The sequence below is a fragment of the Conger conger genome, chromosome 3 (assembly GCF_963514075.1).
Source record: "Conger conger chromosome 3, fConCon1.1, whole genome shotgun sequence".
NCBI classification, from domain to species: Eukaryota; Metazoa; Chordata; class Actinopteri; order Anguilliformes; family Congridae; genus Conger; species Conger conger.
This window is the reverse complement of record NC_083762.1, coordinates 37,945,596-37,966,886: the sequence shown is the minus strand read 5'-3', so window position 1 is coordinate 37,966,886 and position 21,291 is coordinate 37,945,596. Positions and strand designations below refer to the sequence as shown.

Sequence of the window (21,291 nt, the reverse complement as noted above, 5' to 3'; positions counted from 1 at the left end):
TTTACATGAATGCAGAAATCAATCACAAAAAAGGCACACAATTATTACCCAAAACTAACCATGCTGTGTAATCTGCGATCGCAGTGGGGATTAATTTGTGACGACTGATCAGGACCTGATTGGCTGAAAAGCACAGGCCAGTGTGGCGGTGGTTCGCAGCAGTAATGCAGCGGTAATAGGCTATCACTACATCTCTCTGTGAGTCAGACACTGCAGAACACAATGATAGAATCATTATGCCCTGGCTATAAGTGACCAGTCCGATAGTGACACATCATCTGCTGTTTTGTGAGGGTTGCTTCAGTGCTCCATCTGTTCATGACAGACACCACAGTCATGGGGAGACAGCAGTCTGTCAAGAAACTATACCGATTCACAGGGAGGAAAGGCACGGTACAGTAATGGACGGCTTAAAAGCTCTCTGTGACATCTCTGAACCATTTCTGTAAAGTCTCTGTGAGATCGCTGAACTATCTCTGTAAAGTCTCTGTGAGATCTCTGAACCATCTCTGTAAAGTCTCTGTGAGATCGCTGAACTATCTCTGTAAAGTCTCTGTGAGATCTCTGAACCATCTCTGTAAAGTCTTGGTGTGACCTCTGAGCTATCTCTGCAAAGTATAAGTGTGAGATCGCTGAACCATCTCTATAAATCTCTGCGAGATCTCTGAACCAACTCTGTAAAGTCTCTGTGAGATTTCTCAACCATCTCTGTGAGATGTCTAAGCAATCTCTGTAAGATCTCTGCAATATATCCAAGTCATCTCTATAAAACCATTGTGTTTTTTAACCACTTTAAACCATCTGAAAAGGTTTTGGACTAATCTCTTGGCCACCTCAGCATCATGTCTGTTCACAACGGTGCGTGTCTGCACAATCCCTGTTCAAACTAATTCATTCAAAACACCAAATTCATAACAGGCAAGGGTTTGATCGCTCATTTCATTCATTCAAAAGTAGATTTCTGTAATAATTCATACCTTGGGGCTAGAAGACACTTTAGAAACTGGAACACCAAGGAATCATCCTGGAAATGTAAAGAACAGAATGTGACATAGATATATATAATATTATATAACATTATATATAATTATATAGAGTGTTAAATTGCTCCATCCAAGACATGCCGCACACTATTCTAATTATGTACAATGGGCTATAATATACTAAAAATAACACCATACACAATACAATGTGCTTTAACCCTGTATACTGCATAGCAAGTCATCAGTATCTGTTTGGTAGTGTCCTGCCCTCTCAAACTGACAGAGGGCATTGAACTTGGGATAAAACATTGGGTTAAAAAGCATCTACAGAGCACCTACAAAACCAGTTTACACAGCACAAATAAAATCAATGAGGATGATCCAAGCCTTTGCACAACTAACAATTCTTAGCATGTCATTAACCAGAGTACCAGAACTGCATTTGGACAGCTGAAAGGTTCTTGGTGCCCTAAAATAGACCCTTAGATAAATGCATGGTGGGGGTGGGTGCATGCGGGGTCTATATGTGTGTGTGTGTGTGTGTGTGTGTGGCAGAGAAAAGAAAAAATGAAAGTGAAAATTATCTAAAAAGTTCTTACACACCAGACAGTGACGAAACACTTTGAAGCTACTTTAAAGACTTTCTTTCTTTCTTGGTGACAGATGACAGTTGTAGTCTTGGGGTAAAGTTTATCCCACGCTCCAATGTGGCCTTCACTTCTCCAGGATTGTGGAGAGAAACAACTTTAAGATTTTGACTCTGCTGAATGTCAAGGACTAACTGGGTCTTTCAATTAGCCCCTATCTGACAATGCAGTAACGATTACACAAAATCCATTTATACACTGGGCAGTAGATAACTCAATTATCCTTCAAAAAAACTTTCAGCTTTTTTTCTCCTCCTCTCTGACACTGAAGCTCTTTTCCAAGGTATGTTACACTTACTACTTTATTTTACTATACACTCAGTGATATTATTGTGCTGTATATGCAATAACTATATTTTCTGACTTATTAAAACCCTAGAAAGAGAGACAGTGAAGTTACTGAGAGGCCAGTTATTGTAACATAATATTTTATGCACCAGGAAATGTTCATTATACTTTTGTAATACAATTGCCATAATTAAGTTTAAAAAAACCATTCTATAAAACTGCATAATTATTCATTTCTAGGTAATTGCGGATCATCTAAAATAAAAAATAGAAAAATTAACTAGAGATGTGCATTTCGTGTGGACTATTGCTGCTACTGCTGTGTGGCAAATCAGTGGACTATTGCTGCTACTGCTAATACTATGGTGTTTAAATATTTGCATTTACAAGCTGGTCTAAAGGTTCATCTAATAAAGTGCATATGAACATGTTGATGTATAATATATGTATTTAGTGTAAAAATTTAGAGACTAACTGAACAGTCCTCCATTCATTCCTATGGGACTTTAAATATCTTGGAAATTAATGGAAATATCGAAAAGCTATGAACAAGCACACCATTCGGGGCCAAGCCGTACATATTCCAGTTGTCGATAGCTCAAAAAGTGTGGGAAGAGTAGGTGGACAAAAATAGTAATAGTAAATAAAACTTTTGGATAACAATAGTGTGTCACGCAAATTAATATCACAATAGCTCTATGTACTTCCAATTTTCAGTGTTTGGAACTATATACCTCTACTATTCAAATGTAGTTCTGGACATCATCATTCAGTATAATTGATATGCCCAACTGCATTAAAGTCCCACACACATCTGCATTCTCTTCCTGGTTTGTGCATCTAAAATGCCCACAAAACATTCGTAAAGCCCCTAACACTGCCCCCAGAGCCCAATTACCACCCCCACCCCCTCCGCCTTCTGTGGTCAGCTCTCTGTGTTTTAACATTTAGCAACGTCATCCGACAATGTCATGTCATGTGGGAAATGGTTCTACAAACAGCTTGGAAAAATAGCAGTTAGATCCTATGTGCATGCATGCGTCAACCAAAATTGCAATTGTTTTACTTGAATCAGTGTGGAACAGAAATCGAAAGCTCAGGGATGATATGAAAAGCTCAACAACAGAAAAATGTGAGCCTTTAAAATGCGGTGTGACATCGGATGTTATGTCAGTCAACAAAGACACATTCAAGGCAGGCTCTACCCACACTCCTACAGGGAGCCCCCCCCCCCCCCACAGAGAGAGATGTCTTTTGGGGGGCAGGGGGGGTTCCATATAGAGAAATGTAATTAGGTGCGGAGGGAACTGGGTCACAAGGAGCTCATTTTCCCCTCAAGGACAGGAAGTGACTGAGACTGATATCCTTACTGTACCTTGGATCCAGGCAATCCTTTTTAAATAACGCACAGTAAGATTTGTTGTCTAGGTAACAGATGAAAATAATGTGCTATTCCGCATGATAGATCATACAGTACAAACAGCTATCAGAACAGGCACATGGATATGGTCCACTCCTGCATTAACCCTTTAAGGTTAATACGTGACAAGAATATTCTTAACTGATCATTTTAATGCCGTTGCAACAATCACTACTGACAGCAATGCAGCCCTAGTACACTGACTGACAATCCAGTATATACTAACAATCCAAATACCCTACTCCTCAAAGGGTTAACAACCTACAGCATTTCACATGCTGCTGTACAGTGGCCCAAGCCACGGATGTGATTGGCTTTCTTCGCACAGCTTTGAAAGGGGGGCGGCCATTTTACCTCCAGCTTGTCAATTATAGGCTGCACCGCCTCAGAGAAGTGCATGGACACCAGGTCTGCTGCTTTGGCGGGGTCGATGGCCACCAGCTCCTGTGGGAGACCAAAACTCTCTGCGTCAGACATAATGGGCAGAACCTACACAATTAATAGTGAATTCAGAAGTATTTCAGTCTGCCGAATGTGGAGCCTTCCTTAAAAAACTGCTCAAGCTATGTTTTGAAACAGCCGATAGCTGGTTGAGCAGTTCAGACCAGTTCCATCCTCAACATGGTTTAACCACCTCAAGCTATGTTTCGAAACAGCTGGTAGCTGGTAGTTATTTCAAGATGGTCATCACAGGATTTTACTCCGGGGAAAGAAACAAAATGGCCACCAGCTGAGTGTGCCACAGTTGGTGCGCGCAAGCTATCCCACCTGCATGTGTTCCAGGGCTTCCTGCCAGACGGACTGCTTCTCCTCTGGCGCGTATCCCGGGATAGACAGGATGTTGTGGACATAGTTGAATACCTCCTCCTAGTGGACCACAGAGACACACATAAGCCAATCGGCATAGGCGGGCAACACCGTGTTAACCAGTCTTATCCCATCGCATGGGCTCTTCATCTCCAGAGTGGTATAATCTTGATTTGATTACCTCCGCACAAAGAAGGGAAAAACATTACAGACGGGTCTTCATGAACATTGTAAAATATCACTCCAGGGTCCTCTTCATGAAGAACGAGGAACAATAATGAATAACAACACAGGCTTAACTGCACTGGAGAGGAAAAGAACAAACTTTCATGCGTATTTTAATGCCAAAACTTGTGGTGGATCAATATTATTACTCACAACGCTGAAGCTCACCCTCCTCCCTTTTGTTTTGTTTTTTATGATTCTGATGGAGCACTACTGACCCAATCAGACCTGGGTCAAATACGTAATTATTTGGGATTCAAACACTATTTTGTGCTCCAATGATCTTGCCTGGTGCTCTTGAGCCAGAAGAGTGAGTATTGCATCGGTTCCAAAACACCAGACAAGGGTAGAAAAGTATTTGAATCTAAAACATTCATGGACTATGTATGTAATAGTCCAGATTAGTGAGGACGATAGTCAGAAACAGTTCTAAGGAACCAACCAGACGCATCCTGAGCCCACCTTTCTGAGCGGATCTTTCAGGTAGCAGGAGATGATTTTGTCATACAGGTGTTTCTTCTCGTACATGAACTCACAGATCTGGTAGCTGAGACAGGAAAGCGATGAGACAGAAACAGCAGTGAGATATAATGATTATAATGAAATAATATGTGACCTGCTCCATCAAATTCAGTCACATTGACCCCAAAACGTATTTTGAGTTCTAGAAACTACTCGAAAAAAAGGAGAACATAAGCTTTCTGACAAAACCAGTTATCTCTCCATCGTCTTATGTATAAACCCTTTAAAACTATATTTTTACTCAGAACATTTACTCTTGACATTAAGACATACAGGCAATAAAAGCAAATACATTAACATGTAAGTATTGTATGGATGTGGCTGTTTGTGACTGGTGAATGGTGACAAGCTGGCAAGCCTCCAATGCACAGCTCCAGTGTTACTTTTACTTTTACATCTTGCATTTGAAAGCTTAAAAACTTCTCCCATGTAAGGGGAAAAGTCACCTTGATATTTGCACTGTACTACCGTGCTCTGAACTCTTTAAAATGGGTTGACAGAAATGCCTACTTTTTAAGCTCCATGTTAAAAGAAGTAAAAAAAAAAAGACATACAGGTCTGATTATTGCATTATTGGAAAATATATAAACAAGAAGTGTAGGCTGGCTGACTACAGGGGATTAGCTTGAAAAATGTGAGCATAGCCCAGCTGCATACGTATGAGTATCTTTATGTGAACTGTGTGTGCATATACAGTGGCTTCAGAAAGTATTCAGACCCCCCTACTTTTTGCACACTTGATTGTGTTTTAATTTTAAATGGAAAGAATTGCCATTTTTGTCCATCAATCTATACTTAATAACCCATAAAGACAAAGTGAAAACATGTTTTTAAATTTTTTTGCAAATTTATACAACTGAAATCTTTCATTTAAATTCAGACCCTTGTAGAAGCTCCTTTGGGAGCAATTACAGCTTCGAGTCTTCTTGGGTAAGCTCTGCACACCTGGATTTTGAGCAGTTTATCCCATTCTTCCTGACAGATCCTCTCATGCTCCTTCAAATTGGATTGGATGCGTCTGTGAACTGCCATCTTCAGGTCTCTCCACAGATGTTCTATGCGGTTTAAGTCTGGGCTTTGGTTGGGCCACTCAAGGACAGTCACACCCCTTTCTCACAGAAAATCCAGGATATACACGGGATATTGAACCCGGCATATTGAACCCAAATGTTTGACCCATGTTTGACCAGTCCACACCACATGATGGTCGCGGGAATGTCCCTGGTCCTTGCCAGTCACACCAGACCCTGGACTTTCCCAGGTCTCCAGGTTTACTACCATAAATGTCACAGCTGAACAGGGCTATCCCGTCTCCAAATCATTAAAACTGGACATTATATTCCTGTGAATTGATCTTTTTGTTTTTGCAATTAAATAAATAAATATATAAAATAATAAAAGCGGACAATCATGGACAGTTTAATTCATTGGAGATTCAATGTGGCGCATTGGGGCGTATGCTCTGGTATTTTTCTAACAATTTATAGGATTTATTTCCTTTATGCAGTCACCTAATGTAAGCTTAGTGAAAATAATTACAGTATACAATCATGTTCAAGCATCTGCGATTGTGAAGTGCAGAATTTTGGGCTGAGAGAAAAGAGAATTTCTGTTGTTTTCTAAAGAGGAATGAAAATTGACCTTAAGCTAATGCCTGATCTAGTTGCTGCTTGTTTCATTTAGCATAGCAAATTTGTGAAATACAGAATTTGTGAAATACGTTGAATATGTATTTATATAATATGAAATACGTGGAACATTGATAACGTGTCAACCAGATGATAACCCGCGACATCCACAATGCAGTTCCTTAGAGGGAGAGAAACATAACCAGCGTTGCCAGATGAGAAATATTAAATTATCATATGTGGATGTTAAAATGATAGTTTTTAAAGTCGTACATAGCAAAGCGATGAGCCATTTCTTTTACCAAAACATTATTATTATTATTTTTCAATTATTATTATTTTTTCCATTTTCTCCCAATTTGGTTGCCAATTGTATCGTTTACATGTCAGCTGAGCAAACACCGCTACGCCCCGGTCCCCAGGCAGCCAGAGAGAGATCGACACTCCTTCTTCTAGCCACATCGTCTCGGGCCCCGACCTTGATCCCGGGGCGATCAGGGCGCTTTGCACACGGCGATCCTCCCTGCAGAGTCCCTCCCCCCACTCTCGGAGCGGGGGGCCAATTACGCCGCTCCCTCGTGTGCCGGCCAAACTCGGTTTAGACCATCTCAGCAGCACTCATCAATCAGGCCTTAATGCTAGAGTGGCTAGACGGAAGCCCCTCTTGAGTAAAAGGCATATCAAGTTTGGAGTTTACCAAATGGCATTGAAAGATTATCTGGCCTGATGAGACAAAACTCTTTGGGCAGAACTATGTCTGGCTAACACCAGGCACTGCTCATCACTTGGCTAACACCATCCCTACAATGAAGCATGGTGGTAGCAGCATCATGCTATGGGGGTGCTTCTCAGTGGCAGGGACAGGTGCAAATGTTTTAAAATGAAAACATGATTTAAAGCTTTAGCACCGTTGCCACCATACCATCGCGTCTCCGGTTGTAACCAATGAGGTTCCTTGATTGAATCCTGGGTCCAGCAACCTGGGATTGCCCCTTCAATATCAAAGCCCAGCCATGCCATCCAGGGTAATTCCCAGGTCATGAGCAGGGACATCCTTCTTCTTCCATTTCACAATTATTGAGGCCACTGTGCTCAAAGCTTTAGAAATGGTTTTCTACCCTTGCCCTGATCTATGCCTCACTACAATTGTATCACAGGTCTACAAAGAGTTCCTGGGACTTCATGGCTTGGTTTTCATCCTGCCATGCAGTGTGAATTCTGGGACCTAATATACACAGACCTGTCAACAACATACAATCAATTCAATTTGCCACAATTTTCGAGTACCAGAGTAATGGGTTTGAATACTTACATAAATGCCAGATTTTCAGTTCATAAATTTCAAAAAACATGTCATGGGTTAATTGTCATTATGCTATGGTTATTGAGAGTAAATTGATGGGCAAAACTGTACATTTTATCCACTTACCATTAAAACTACACAATAAAGTGGGCAAAAACTGAAGGGGTCTGAATACTTTCTGAAGCCACTGTTTGCTCGTGTGCATGCATGTGCATGTATGTGTGTATGCGTCTGTGAGTGTGTGGGTGCATGCTTGTGCATGGTATTTACAAAAAAAAAGAAATTCAGTAACTCACAATTCGGCCTTCTCAGCCAGATAGAGGAGTCGGCTCTCATCAAACTGGACAATGCCCCCCACCTGGAGAAGTTCCAGCAGCACCTAGGAAACAGAGACGTCCTGTTACATGTGCGAAAACCTTCACCACACGGCTCTCATAATGGGGTAACTGTTATTCATCACAGTTCTTCAAACAATAATAAAAAAATATGGCAGGCTGTGCCCTGCAGGGCTGGTTCACCTGTTGTCTCTCTGTGTGTCTGGAGTCATCATCTGGACTACAGAGAAACTCCAGGACCTTAAAAAGAAAGAGAAGGAGATACACATTGTGAATTACAAGTAAGGCGCACACTATAGAAAAACCAAACAGATTGTACTATATTACTTATGTCATGTACTGTATGTTTGAGGAATAATTATTCATTTAACATGAACATTTGGCCACTGATAACTGTGGATGGTAAATACCAAAGAAAAACATACATTGTCGGTATTAAATGAATTGGGGTTTGGGATATACCTGGTCGAATAGCTTCCTGTTCACAAAGAGGGTGTTGTCGGGCTTGGCTAGCTGCCGTGCCAGAAACGTGAAGAGACAGCCGACCTGGGAGGGGGTGAAGTCTGAGTTCTCCACCATCACCTGAGGAACACAAACAAACACACTTCAAACAACCAACACACACACACAAATTAAAACAACATAGTACTTCAACCAACAAACACCAAAACACACACAAATTAAAACAAGAGAGCACTGCAACCAATACACACCCAAACACACAAAGAGTAAGACAGACAAAAACAGACAGACAGATATGCAGACATACAGATATGCAGACATACACATATGCAAACACATGCACATATAAGCACACACACAGACATGCAAACACATGCTCACATTCTCTCACACACTCTCACCCACACTCACCCTCACACTCTCACACACTCTCACACACACTCTCACACACACTCTCTCACACTCTCTCAAACTCTCTCAAACTCCATCACACACACGCACGCATGCACGCAAGCACACCCACTCACTCAATGCAGGAAGGTTCTAAATTAATTAAAGGGCTGAGCCGATGAGCAGAGATTTGTGTGCAAGATGCAGAAATTTTAACTTGGATGTCTTCACAGTACTTGGCATCAAATCAGAAGCGAGAGGTGCTAATCAGTTAGCACAATTCATCCCGAGGGTTGTTTGAGTGCACGCATTCACCCAGGCATGAGCGTGTGCATGTGACAGAAAAAGAAAAGAGCTCAGGCAATAACTTGAAAGAGAAGAGGAAAGGAGGAATGGTGAATAAAATGGTGATGCAGGGATTAGCATTTGTGACCACTGGCCTGGAGAATTAATACTCCAACTGAGGAGGGCAGAAAAGCACTCGTCTTTCTAAAAAATTCACCCCACCTCTAGTGTGACACCACCAGGATGTTCCTGTACAGTACACTGCTCTTTGAGCTGAGAGGGGGATATTGCAGCAGTCGGGTGACAAAGGTACTCATGATCAGACCTGGGTCAAATATGTAATTGTTTAAGATTCAAGTACTTTTCTACGCTTCACTGAGCTTGTCAGGTATATTGGAACCTATGAAATACTCTGAAATCCCACCTTCTGGTCCTTTGAAACAGAGCTCTATAACCCTACAATACACTGTGGCTCAGTCAGATTGAAACAGAGCTCTATAGCCTAACATAACACTGTGTCTATGCCAGATTGAACATACACAGACTATACTGTGGTCTATGATCTAAAAGTAGTTTGTAGCAGCTACAGCTATACCTCTACAAGTCAGAGTTAGGTCCACCAGAGAGAATAAAGAATCAATCATATGTCAAGTACGGATATATTAACATTCCGGGCAGGAGTTCTTAATTTTTCTCATTAACATTGCCTACCGTATGCATATGCATTGATTTTTGGCCACAAAGGTAATCAATTAAAAAGCATGATTCCCACAGCACAGCCCAGTTAAATATACACTAGAAATATATGAATTATAATTATAGAGACAAGAAAATAGATTTTCATCAGATAATTTATTCAGTTAAAAGATGAATTTCATCTACTCATTTCATCTACTCTACTTGACAACATTAGCTGCAATATACCTTGTCACTCAGCTGGTAAATATTGGAGAGACTCACCTACAGAAGGCATGCACAGGGTTGCTGCAGTAGTGAAGTTCCCCTCTTAGATATTTGTTTTCTTCTGTTACAAGTCAACCATCCAACCTTTATATGAAAACTGATATGGACTGGGCACCCTCATAATAATTGTGAATGGATGCCATCTCATCTAGGCCGAGTTTAACCAGTGTTTTACAACAAAAATAAATGGGTTGCTATGGGTTGCTATGGCCGCATGTCATCCAACACATCGTTGTCAAGGAAATATTCACGTGATTAAGAAAGATCCATATCCCAATAACCCCAATACTGCTCAGTTTTTACCAGGATATAGCCAGGCTAGCTATTTATCTAGTAAAGCTTTCACTTTTCAACCAAATGTAGCTGACTTTTCACCACAAAAATTGTTCAGTGGGTAACGTTATAGCAAGGACACAGTTTTGGGAAGGAAGCAGGGCAATCCAAGGACAACGCCTACTGGTTAAGTAGGCACACACCTGGACTATGTTTCAAATTAGCTTATTAAAATGTGTGCTCTCTTCCGCAGTAGATTGCTGAGACCGGGGAACCACTGTACGAGAGAGTGTTGTTCAAGAAGCGGGACTGAAAAGCTACAGAGCTGAAAAGCAACAGACTGAAAGCAACAGTTTGGGTTTGATTTCTTTTGCCTTATTATTTTATTTTATTTTATTATTTTTTAAGATTTTTCAAAAGTCAAAAGTTGAGTATTTCCAGTATTATTCAAATGAAATGGCAAAACAAATCAGTCAATCCCTTCTCTGTGCCATACTGAAGCCACCTGAGATGGGGCTTCAAGAATGAACTGGGCTAAGGAGAACAGTAAACTGGTTCATCTGTTCAACAGTCAACTGCTTGAGATTATACTGTATTATTTTGATTGGTCAAGGCGATTTAACGGTAAACCTGAAACCTCCACAATTAATGAGTTTAAAGTAATAATGGGAGGAAACAGTGCAGTGTAGGTGAGGATGGTACCGTTAATAAAATATCCACAATCCGCTGCTGGTACTCCAAGGCCTGCTTGTCATTCTGAAAGTCCTCAAAGGTCTGAAGGGGGTAGAGAAACATACAATATTATTATTAAACATACAGACGATCCACTCTGACTTTGACAGATCAGCGTCTCTGATCTTTTATGTACTAATTTAAAAAGGAAAATAGTGTTGTTGTGGCTATACAGTTTGAGGCGACAGAGCATTAATGCAGTTTCAATAAAAAATGTCCCATTATTGATTGCTAAATGTAATGTGAGCATGAAAAACAATTATACAGTTAATAGCTAGCTAGAAAAATAGCTAGCCACTAAAAATAACAAATACAAACACCAACAAAGTACCATCAACAATGGAGGGCAATTATAAATGAGTAATCATCCTGCTATTTATTAAGCTACCATACAATTCCACAGCACTAACGCATCCATTTTACCACTGATTTATGACACCAATATTTCCCACTGCCAAAAACCACAATAGAAAGTAAGTTTTATATTCCCAGGCTCCCATATTATTTTGACAACATATTGAAATATTAATCACTTTAATTGCCTGCAATTGATATGAAGCAGAATAATGGCTGTGCTGCATTCACCGCCAGCGCTAAAACAAACAATCCCGGTAAGATTAAAGTTGTCAATTCAAACATTTTCAAAGAAACTGCCTGCACATTGCGATGACGATATTTCAGGAAGACCAATAAACGCCCTGCTCACCAGGGCCAGGACGTTGAGGAACTCGCGGGTGTCAAAGTGCAGCAGTGTGCGGACGTAGGGGTACACCTCCTCTTCTTGGGAAGCCTCCGCAGAGTGAAGACGGATCAGGAACTCAAACACCTGACACACAAGAAACAGGGAACCGTCAATCACATAGCACACACCCAACTGTCTCAATTTAACAAATTTCTCTGTTTAACAGCAGAGAAAACCTCCTCAATAATCTTTTTTCAACTTGATGAAAACGTTTGTGATGAGTGACAGTGATTGTTTCTTCATGCAAAATAGATTTGGGATTAAAAATTCAATTAAGCTGCTTTATTTTAGGGGTTTAGTGAAGGCGAGTAATTTTTTTACCCTTAGGACAAGGGGAGTATACAGAATGTTAAGAATATAATATAATGGCACCATATCCAATCACCCAAGACTGACAGGTGTCGCCCCAAAAGTCTATACTTGTCCCCCTCCTGGGGTCTGCCGTCTCCTCTCACGGTTTCTCACACCATATCTACACTGACACGTCAGCTTTTCTCTTCTCTCCCTTTCCCTAAGGGCGGCCTGTAGCGTAGTGGTTAAGGTAAATGACACAAGGTCGGTGGTTTGATCCCCGGTGTAGCCACAATAAAATCTGCACAGCTGTTGGGCCCTTGAGCCCTTAACCCTGCATTGCTCCAGGGGAGGATTGTCTCCTGCTTAGTCTAATGAACTATACGTCGCTCTGGATAAGAGTGTCTGCAAAATGCCATTAATGTAATGTAATCTCATCCAACACTCAGGTCTCACGTTGCATCTCAGCTGGCCAAAGGACATCTCATTCTGGATGGTAGACTATCATCTGATGCTCAACCTGGTTAAGACTGAGGGGCTCTCTCCAGGGCGAGATCACTCCCTCAATCTAGTTACTACAGGAGAGCGCTGCCACTGAAAACAACCCTGCTGCCAAATGAGCTTCTGCAGAGTAGTTTTTTATGAAGAAAAATGTCTAAAAACATGTTTTAAATTGGTCATGGGTGAGTGAGTGTAATTTGATGGACAAAAATTGCAATTTTATCCATTTAAAGTTAAAACTACAATAAAATGTGAAGGGGTCTGTACTGTATGTAAAAATCAGGGACAAAATGATCGATTTTACCTCTCTTGGGAAAAAATTTGTTTACCTGTTTATTTAACACCACTATCTAGTGAAGTAAAAAAATATTTTTAATTGCTGACTATTCTGCAAATAACCTGCTATTTGAGGTTATTTACAGAAGCTGAACTACTTAAATTTCACTAAATAGCACACAAAAACTCAAGTGTACTGAAATCTTAGTTGTTACAGTGTAATCCATTCATAAACTTGGATATTTCCTACTGAAATTTCAGCTAAGTAGGTTAAACATACAGTGGCAATACCCCTACTGGGATTTGAACTTATAACATTGAGTTGTGACACATTCGTAAAATGACACCCAAATATGAATGTCTCCAGTTTCCATGATACAATTCAGTTCGATGCACTTTAACTACCAAAACTGAAAACTGAGAATACCCCGTCTCAATCAGGAAAGTACAGAGGGTTCTTCCAATCAACATAAACAGGAAAGCCAATACAAACATAAAAGCGAACAAGGCAGTCCCATATTATCTTCCACAAACAAACCAAAACTGCTAATATTTCACTTTTTCACTTTCACTTCACTCTTCATCAAATGATACTGTTATCCACTGAGAAAGAAACTCACTGCTGCTCCAGAAACGAGAAGCACAGCTATTCAACAAGCAACTGATCCTCACAGTAAACTATGCATGTTTTGACAAAAATGAAATAGCAATTTGGATTAAAGGGTTTCTCTTTGTCTCCCTGCTCGTCTGAAAACACACAGCAGCACCACATAGAGTGTGTGTTTGTGTGCATGTCTGTCTGTCTGTCTGTCTCTCTGTCTGTCCTTGCTTGAATGGGAGAACACAGTGTAAGCTTACCATTTCACAGTGCTAGCTGGGAGCTAAAGTGCAACTGCAAATAACATACATGAGGATCTTTCTTGTGTGAATTTCTCTCTGAAAGTATATGGTAGACAAAAACAAAATGGTATAATTAACAAATTGATGACATTTCAATCAATTAGTCAGTTCGTTTCACAATTGAAAAGATATAGTCGCTTCTATGTGTCGCTCAGCACTGCCACGCCAGACCGACAATTTCAAAATGGTGGTCACTGTCTCTGGAGTTGAGATTATTAACATGCTGAATAAAGCATCAGCCATCATATCAGGCCCAGTGGTATATAAAATGAAAATGTAAATGAAAATAGTAAAGCCAACTCGCTGCAAAAAAGAACAAAGCAACATTTATAGCCCCACCATTTCATCCTCTCATATCTATTTGAAGAGTGTGCTGAGCATTACATCTATACAGGGAGGGTGGAGAGGAAGGGAGACACCTCTCTTTGACAAATGCCCTGGGAGAACTGCCAAAAGCAGAGTAACCCCCGCATTAAACTCCATTATTACTCATTATTTATCAACAAAGACCAAAGAGAGGGCCGGACAGACTGAAAGAAGAGGAAGCCAAGGGCACCCTTAGAGCCGGCTATCCTCCCCATTCGGAGCTGGCATGTCTGAATACATCAGAACGCACACACAATACCCCTTTTAACAGCACTGAGCGTGGGGCAACGCACTTCGCATTAATCCCACAGGCTGCCATTGCGCAGATAATGGCAGTGGCCTATCGGTCAACAGACGGCAGAGAGAACACGCGCACGCGCGCGCGCACACACACAAAGACATACACATGGGCACGCACACAAATATACACTCAGTGAGCACTTTATTAGGTATCTATTAGACTTATTTTGTCTGCTGCTGTAGGCTATCCACTTAAGAGTTATATGTTCAGAGATGCTGTTCTGTATAACTGTCATAATGTGTGCTTATTTGCGTTACTGTCACCTTCCTGTCAGCTTGAACCAGTCTGGCCATTCTCCTCTGACCTCTCTCATTAACAAGGCTTTTCTGCCCACAGAACTGCTGCTCACTGGATGTTTTTCATTTTTCGCACCATTCTCTGCAAACTCTAGAGACTGTTGTGCTTAAAAATCCCAGAAGATCACCAGTTTCTGAGATACACAACTCACAATCAACAAACAACACAATCAAAAGTTCTCAGATCACATTTCTTCCCCATTCTGGCATTTGTTCTGAAAAACAGCTGAACCTCTTGACCACGTATGGATGCTTTTATGCATTTAGTTGCAGCCACATTTTTTGGCTGATTAAATATTTGCATTAACAAGCTGGTATACAGGTCTACCTAATAAAGTGATCACTGAGTGTACAATACCACTATTCCATAAACCGAGATAATACAGTCTGAAGGGCACATGCACTGAAATGCCCACTCTGTGTTTTATTTTGAAAAATGTTACACGGTGGGGAAGACTAGCGTAGTGAACGAATGAATAATGAATTAACATTGAAAAACATTATTGCACAAGATACAACCAATGGCAAATATCAATTTATATCTTGATGCTCTTAAAATAAATGTATTGTATTTTCCATAACATGATGAATGTATTACAGTAAGGGTACCGGGGACAAATTAATAAACATTCAATCTTTTTCAGCTGTCAGTAGTGACTGGAAAAGATTATCATTGTCACTACAATCAATCAGTACTATATATATATATATAGCTCCTTGGTTTAAGTAGCTGAAAACTACAATATTTCATGTGTGGAGAAATGGAACTAGAACAACTTGATGAAACTTTGTCACAGAAGGGTAATTTTTTCTCCTTGTATTGGCTAGTTATTGTGACTAAAAATGGCTAGCTACATTTGGAATATTTAGTGACCAACTTGATTGTTATCAAAAATGGAGGTACCCAAAAGCATAAGGTAGCTAGCTAACATACGTTGCCAGCTATACAGAAATGGCGACAAAAGTTTAGAATCAGGAGGAGAGGTAGCTGCACAGTTTATGAGATCTGCTGGCTATCACAGCAATGTTGCGCAAGCTCCGATGAGATCGAGGCACAACCATTGTTCTATGCCTCTTACCTACCCAACCAATGACATCAGCAATGATTTGATTGATTCAACAGGCACTTAGTTTTGGATTTCCGGCTAATTCTTATTGGCTGGATTTTGGCAGTAATGATGCAGTTAAGTGCGAGAGGGCAGGTTTTGAGCGTGAGGAGAATAAATCCGTGTGCGAGCACATAGTTTTGAGTGCAAGCAGGGTAAATCTGTGCACAAGCAAGAGGAATTCTACTCTCAAATTAATTTCTTTCGTTCTCCATTTTTGCCATTAAAGTAACACCAGACAGCTTTCCAGTGTGTACGAGGTCCGGTATACGCGCGAAACAGACGGACGAGAGTTGGGTGTCACAGCTGCTGCTAAACGCTCCTCACACCGGGAACTACATTTCCCAGGCTCAGAAAGCCCATCTGCTGCAGGGCGGGGCCTGCAAGATATAAACACACTGGGCCGGTTCTTTTCACAGGAGCACTGTCACTGCCAATATGTACCAGGAACAACAGAGGAGAGGTGTGACAGGGTGGCTACAGCTGAATGCCGCAGGGAATGGCCCTTGTACTGGAGCCCTGAATGTCCCTGAAAGGGAGTCTCCTTCCCCCATGCTGGGCCCATATGGCAGGGCCGGCTCCTCAGCCACCCCGCTGTGAGAGCGTAGAAGCCCAAACCCCCACTGTGAAGGGCGGACAGTGAACGGAAAATTCAGCTATTGTGGAAACGTTCGAACGATTCCCACGTTCAGGCTGACACGGACGCGTGAACATCTCAGATCACTAAGCGTTTTTTCTGCAATAGTCTGCAACCCGTCCATTTTCTATGCTATGGCCAAAGACGTCCGTGTGAATGCGTGTGCGCGCATCTGTGTATGTGCATGCGTGCACGTGTATGTGTGTGCATGATGCAGCCTGTCAATTCTCACCCGTTAAATACCCTTCCGAAGCTTAGAGGACGCACCCATAGGCTCCAAGCTTCTCTTTCCTAGCATGACAACACAGCTGGGATGGGAGGCAATTTCCCTAATGGATCGAGAAACAATCTCCCCTCCGTGCAGATTCTGACGGCTTCCTTTATGTTTATACGCTGATAAAACAGGAGGTCTGATTGAGCCGGCATCCCTCGGTCTCTCTGAAGGCTCGGTCGACGCAGCACGTCTCTGACTTCTTTTTAGCAGCTCATTAAATCCACCATCTCTCCATCTCTCACTCCATCACTGCCTCTTTCTAAAGGCCCATTCGATACGCCACCCCTCTCTCCCCAGGTTCCGACCTCTCTTAAGACTCTTTAGACTCGATGCTGCAAAAGGTGAGCCGATGCCGTTCCGCGGGAGGCAGAGATCAGCACAGAGAGTGAGCAGCATTTAAAGCCCTACGGTCTCTGAGCACAATGTTCAGAATGAGGCCGGAACCGCGTGAAAAACCAGGACTAACGAGCCGGTTAGAGTAAAACGGGCACGGTAGAGTAAGAGTGAGAGCGTAAGAGAGAAGGGGAAAGCGGGAGGGCGACGGCGAATTCATCTTCCGCCGACGCGGACCGGCCACTCCGTCAAACGGAGCCATTAGCCGTCACCCCCTCTCTTCTTCCGCTCAGAGGGAGAGGGATGTCTGCACGCAGAGACCAGCCGACAGCCGGCTCCGACAGCCGTCAGACCGCTGCCGGCTCTCTCCCCCTCTCGCTTGGTGCGACCGTGAACCGCGAAACGATCAGTCAAGACGGCGAGCTCATTTCTGTGCGAGTCAGCCTGTTTCTGAAAGGCTTTTTTGGCATCAATTTAAATTTAATTGTCAGGCTATCGGCTCACCGTGGGCTCTTTCGTCAATGACAGATGTCTGCAGCGATGCCATGTCGCGCGACCGCTTAGCTTATCAAGCTGTTTTTGTCGAAATATTTGAATGCTTCTAATTTGGTACATTTGTCATTTTTGTAATGTGACTTTGCCCCTGTTGCTCGCTGCAGTTATTTCCCTCTAGGCCTCAGTATGACACTATTGCAGCAGTAAATCCGGCTTGGAGCACATAACCCTGACTCTGTGGCATTCTACTGCTTTACAAAGATGGGTTTGGGTACTTACATCACAGACACAACCCAGAATGCGGTTCTGTAAAGTATCCACACCTTTCAAACATACACGGTGGAACAATGGATCCCCTCCCTCTGATGCAGAAACTCCTCCATAATAAGCATGTGAATTATACTTTGCAAAAAAATATAATTTCAATATATATAATTTGTTATTTAGCTGACGCTTTTATCCAATGCACTTACTGTTGATTAGACTAAGCAGGGGACAATCCCCCTGGAGCAACACAGGGTTAAGGGCCTTGCTCCATTTTATCATGGATAATCATGGTCTTGAACCACCAAACTTCCAGGTCCCAGTTACGTACCTTAGTCGCTAGGCTAAAGGCCACCCAGTACTCATTTACATCCCCTCTCAGATACATCCACACTTCCTTAAAGGTACAATAGGTAATTTCAGACTCCTAATGGTAAAGAGAGAAATACAGTAACAAACGCTGTTTATCTGTAGACCCGCAGTCTGATATAAAGCATTATTATACAGTTCAGTGTTCTCATGCACTGTTTTGGAAAGCTGACAGTGACAAACGTGACAGAGCCTTCCGTCTTTTTGTAGTCTTCTAGTAAGAAAATGTTTGAACAGGTGACTTTATGAAATGTTGACTATAGTGTACTACACAACACTATTTATATTTTTTGTCTTTTTGAAGTGTCCACTTTAGCTAACTAACTATATTATGAGCAAGCAAGTTATGTGGCCATGTAACTAGTTGGCTAGATAACTGAGATATGATAGTCTACCACAAAGGATGCAACTGTAACTTACAGTTTGAGACAAGTAAAGGTCTAGCTAAACATGCATGATTGAAGACGTAAAGAGATAAAAAAAAATTTCACTCCAGACAAGCATTCACTGAAACTCTATTGCTTATTATCTAAGCGAAGAATACATATGTAGTTATAAAATGATACCAGTTTGATCACGGTAGCAACAATCAATTGAGCTATTAGTTAGCTTGCCGAAACCTTCACCATATACACACAGAGCTCACATTAACACAGAAGAGTTCCAAAACACAGGAAAATAAATATACTGCATTGTGTTCTATAAACAAAGACATTCCACGGTTTTGTCAAGATTAAAATGGCCAATGACCCAAACAAGAACAACATCAAAATAATTACAAAATGATTGGTTTCTTCGAGCCAATCGTCTTTGGTTTCTGTTATATTTATAGATGACGATGAAAGCTCTTCATCTGAATGAGAATTAATTAAAACTTCGGAACATCAAAAAAGTTTCTGCTTGCTAAAAAAATAAGGATAGTATTACTGCCGTAAGGTTGTCTTCTGTAAAGAAGTACATTCTGAATTACCTCCTCCACAGCAAGCTGTCAATGGGAGTTAGAATTAAAGAATTAAAAAGCTAAAAATGTTCATGCCCACTGATGCCAATTTTGCTATTATGTGATCACTAAAGGCGCCGTCTTTTAAGATATCAGGTTATTCCTAAGCAATAACTCACAATATTATATATTATAATATGATATTATAATATCATCACAGCTAAGGGGTGTTGTTCGGTCCGACGCGGAGTGGAGACCTCATATTGGAATCGGAACCGGGAATTGATACGAACCGGAACCAGCCTAACTCCAACCCACTCCTATTCATTAATCCCTCATATAATGCAGAGTTTTCAATATGCAGACAATATGCAGTTCACATTTGTGTGAATAGCAAAAAAACACATTTGATAGTATTGTATAGGAGTATAGATTGTATAGGAGACCGAATGAAACCGCTGCCATGTGCCAGAAATCTCCAGTATTTGGCATTGATACACAAATGCTCTGTGCATGTCTAGAATATGGCTATTGAAATAACAGATTTCAGGATATATTATTTTATTTTCAATGCAAAATGGAACTGCACAATTCACCAACCTGGTTCTTCACCAGAGGAACAAGGTCTTCTGGGATATCCCCCAGAGGGTAGGCTCGTCCTGCCAAAGAACAGCTAACCCACAAACACAAAAGAAATGTGTGCATGAGTGTGTGTATGTGAGAGCGAGAGAGAAAGAGTGAGAGAGGGTGAGAGAGAGCAAGAGCGAGCGAGCGAGCGAGAGAGAGAGAGAGAGAGAGAGAGAGAGAGAGAGAGAGAGAGAGAAACTGACTGAATGTGCACTTGTCTTGTGTTCAGTGTCAAAAGAATACAGACTGCTCTGTTCCACATTAGCACACGGGGTCAATAGACAACACACAAGGGTCACTACACAATATCAGAATGAAGTTTGGTTTTGTATCGCATCTGAAGTGCTCTCTTACCTGATATACACAAGCAGCTTATTACCCATAATCACCTGTTCATCTGGAAAAAAGAGGCACATAGTGGAATATTAATTGCGTTGTTCTCAGTTGTCTCCTCTGAGCAAAGCTGAGCAGGGGAGGGCACTACCTGTCAGAGACTTCCCCTCACGCAATGGTGACCCAATCACCTGGAACAATCTCTGAAACAAAAAAGACACGTGAAGGTCAAGACTTAATTTCATGCCGGCTGCAGGGTAGATAACTCGGTAAAAGCACATGAGAGCACCCCAGTCTGAGATGGAATCCGACCCGTGCCAGTCTCCACTGTAGCAGGAAGCCCCAAGGGGTTGATAAAGGGACATATGGGATGCATTCAGTCCGCAGGGATAGCAGTGGTCGTTGATCAAGCGACCCCTGCTGGCGATCCGGGCACACGTGGCTTGCTCTCTCTACACATGTATGATTAGGTCTCCTCTGCCCCCACTCTGGCTGCGGTGTGTAAACAAGCAAATGGCTGACACCGCAAGTTTTGGAGGAGAGCCGTGCGTTGAACCGTGCGTTCCTGAACACTGAGTTTTAGTCTAAAACTTCAGTATGTAAACACACCTAAGGTTCAGCAAAGGTTGTTTACCGACTGTATATTTTGACTGTGCTTAACAAAAGCTTGAGCTCAGATGTTCAGCTCACAGGTGACTTGCCTTGACTACTGCCCTGTACCCTGGCTAAATGCCATGTTCCACAAGGTGTTGGAGAGACTGTATGAAAAATTCATAAACAGAATGAAATGAACCAAAAATTGACATTACTGCAAGTCCATTTAAGCTCAATTTGCATCAGAATTTCCTGTTTCAGTGAATCAACTTCAAGAACACCATATTCTAATCAAGCCTCTGAAATGCTAATTTCACACTTTTCAAAGTAAATGTCTTTGATTTTATTCAGCCTTTGATTGGTGACTAAGCAGGGCACTGGTG

General features: G+C 41.6%; 1 protein-coding gene across 2 annotated transcripts in view; it reads right to left on the bottom strand.

The window, feature by feature from the left end:
• The window catches only part of vps8 (VPS8 subunit of CORVET complex), a 110,749-nt gene that overhangs the window by 55,025 nt on the left and 34,433 nt on the right, over nt 1-21,291 (bottom strand). For both annotated transcript variants that reach the window (XM_061235086.1, XM_061235087.1), the window contains exons 23-34: nt 20,466-20,517; nt 20,336-20,378; nt 19,955-20,027; nt 11,970-12,089; nt 11,234-11,305; nt 8,621-8,740; nt 8,342-8,398; nt 8,120-8,202; nt 4,833-4,917; nt 4,107-4,205; nt 3,693-3,782; nt 978-1,024 (exon numbers count right to left, since the gene is read on the bottom strand). In XM_061235086.1, the coding sequence (XP_061091070.1) occupies nt 978-1,024; nt 3,693-3,782; nt 4,107-4,205; nt 4,833-4,917; nt 8,120-8,202; nt 8,342-8,398; nt 8,621-8,740; nt 11,234-11,305; nt 11,970-12,089; nt 19,955-20,027; nt 20,336-20,378; nt 20,466-20,517 (941 nt within the window). The remainder of the gene's footprint in view (nt 1-977; nt 1,025-3,692; nt 3,783-4,106; nt 4,206-4,832; nt 4,918-8,119; nt 8,203-8,341; nt 8,399-8,620; nt 8,741-11,233; nt 11,306-11,969; nt 12,090-19,954; nt 20,028-20,335; nt 20,379-20,465; nt 20,518-21,291) is intronic.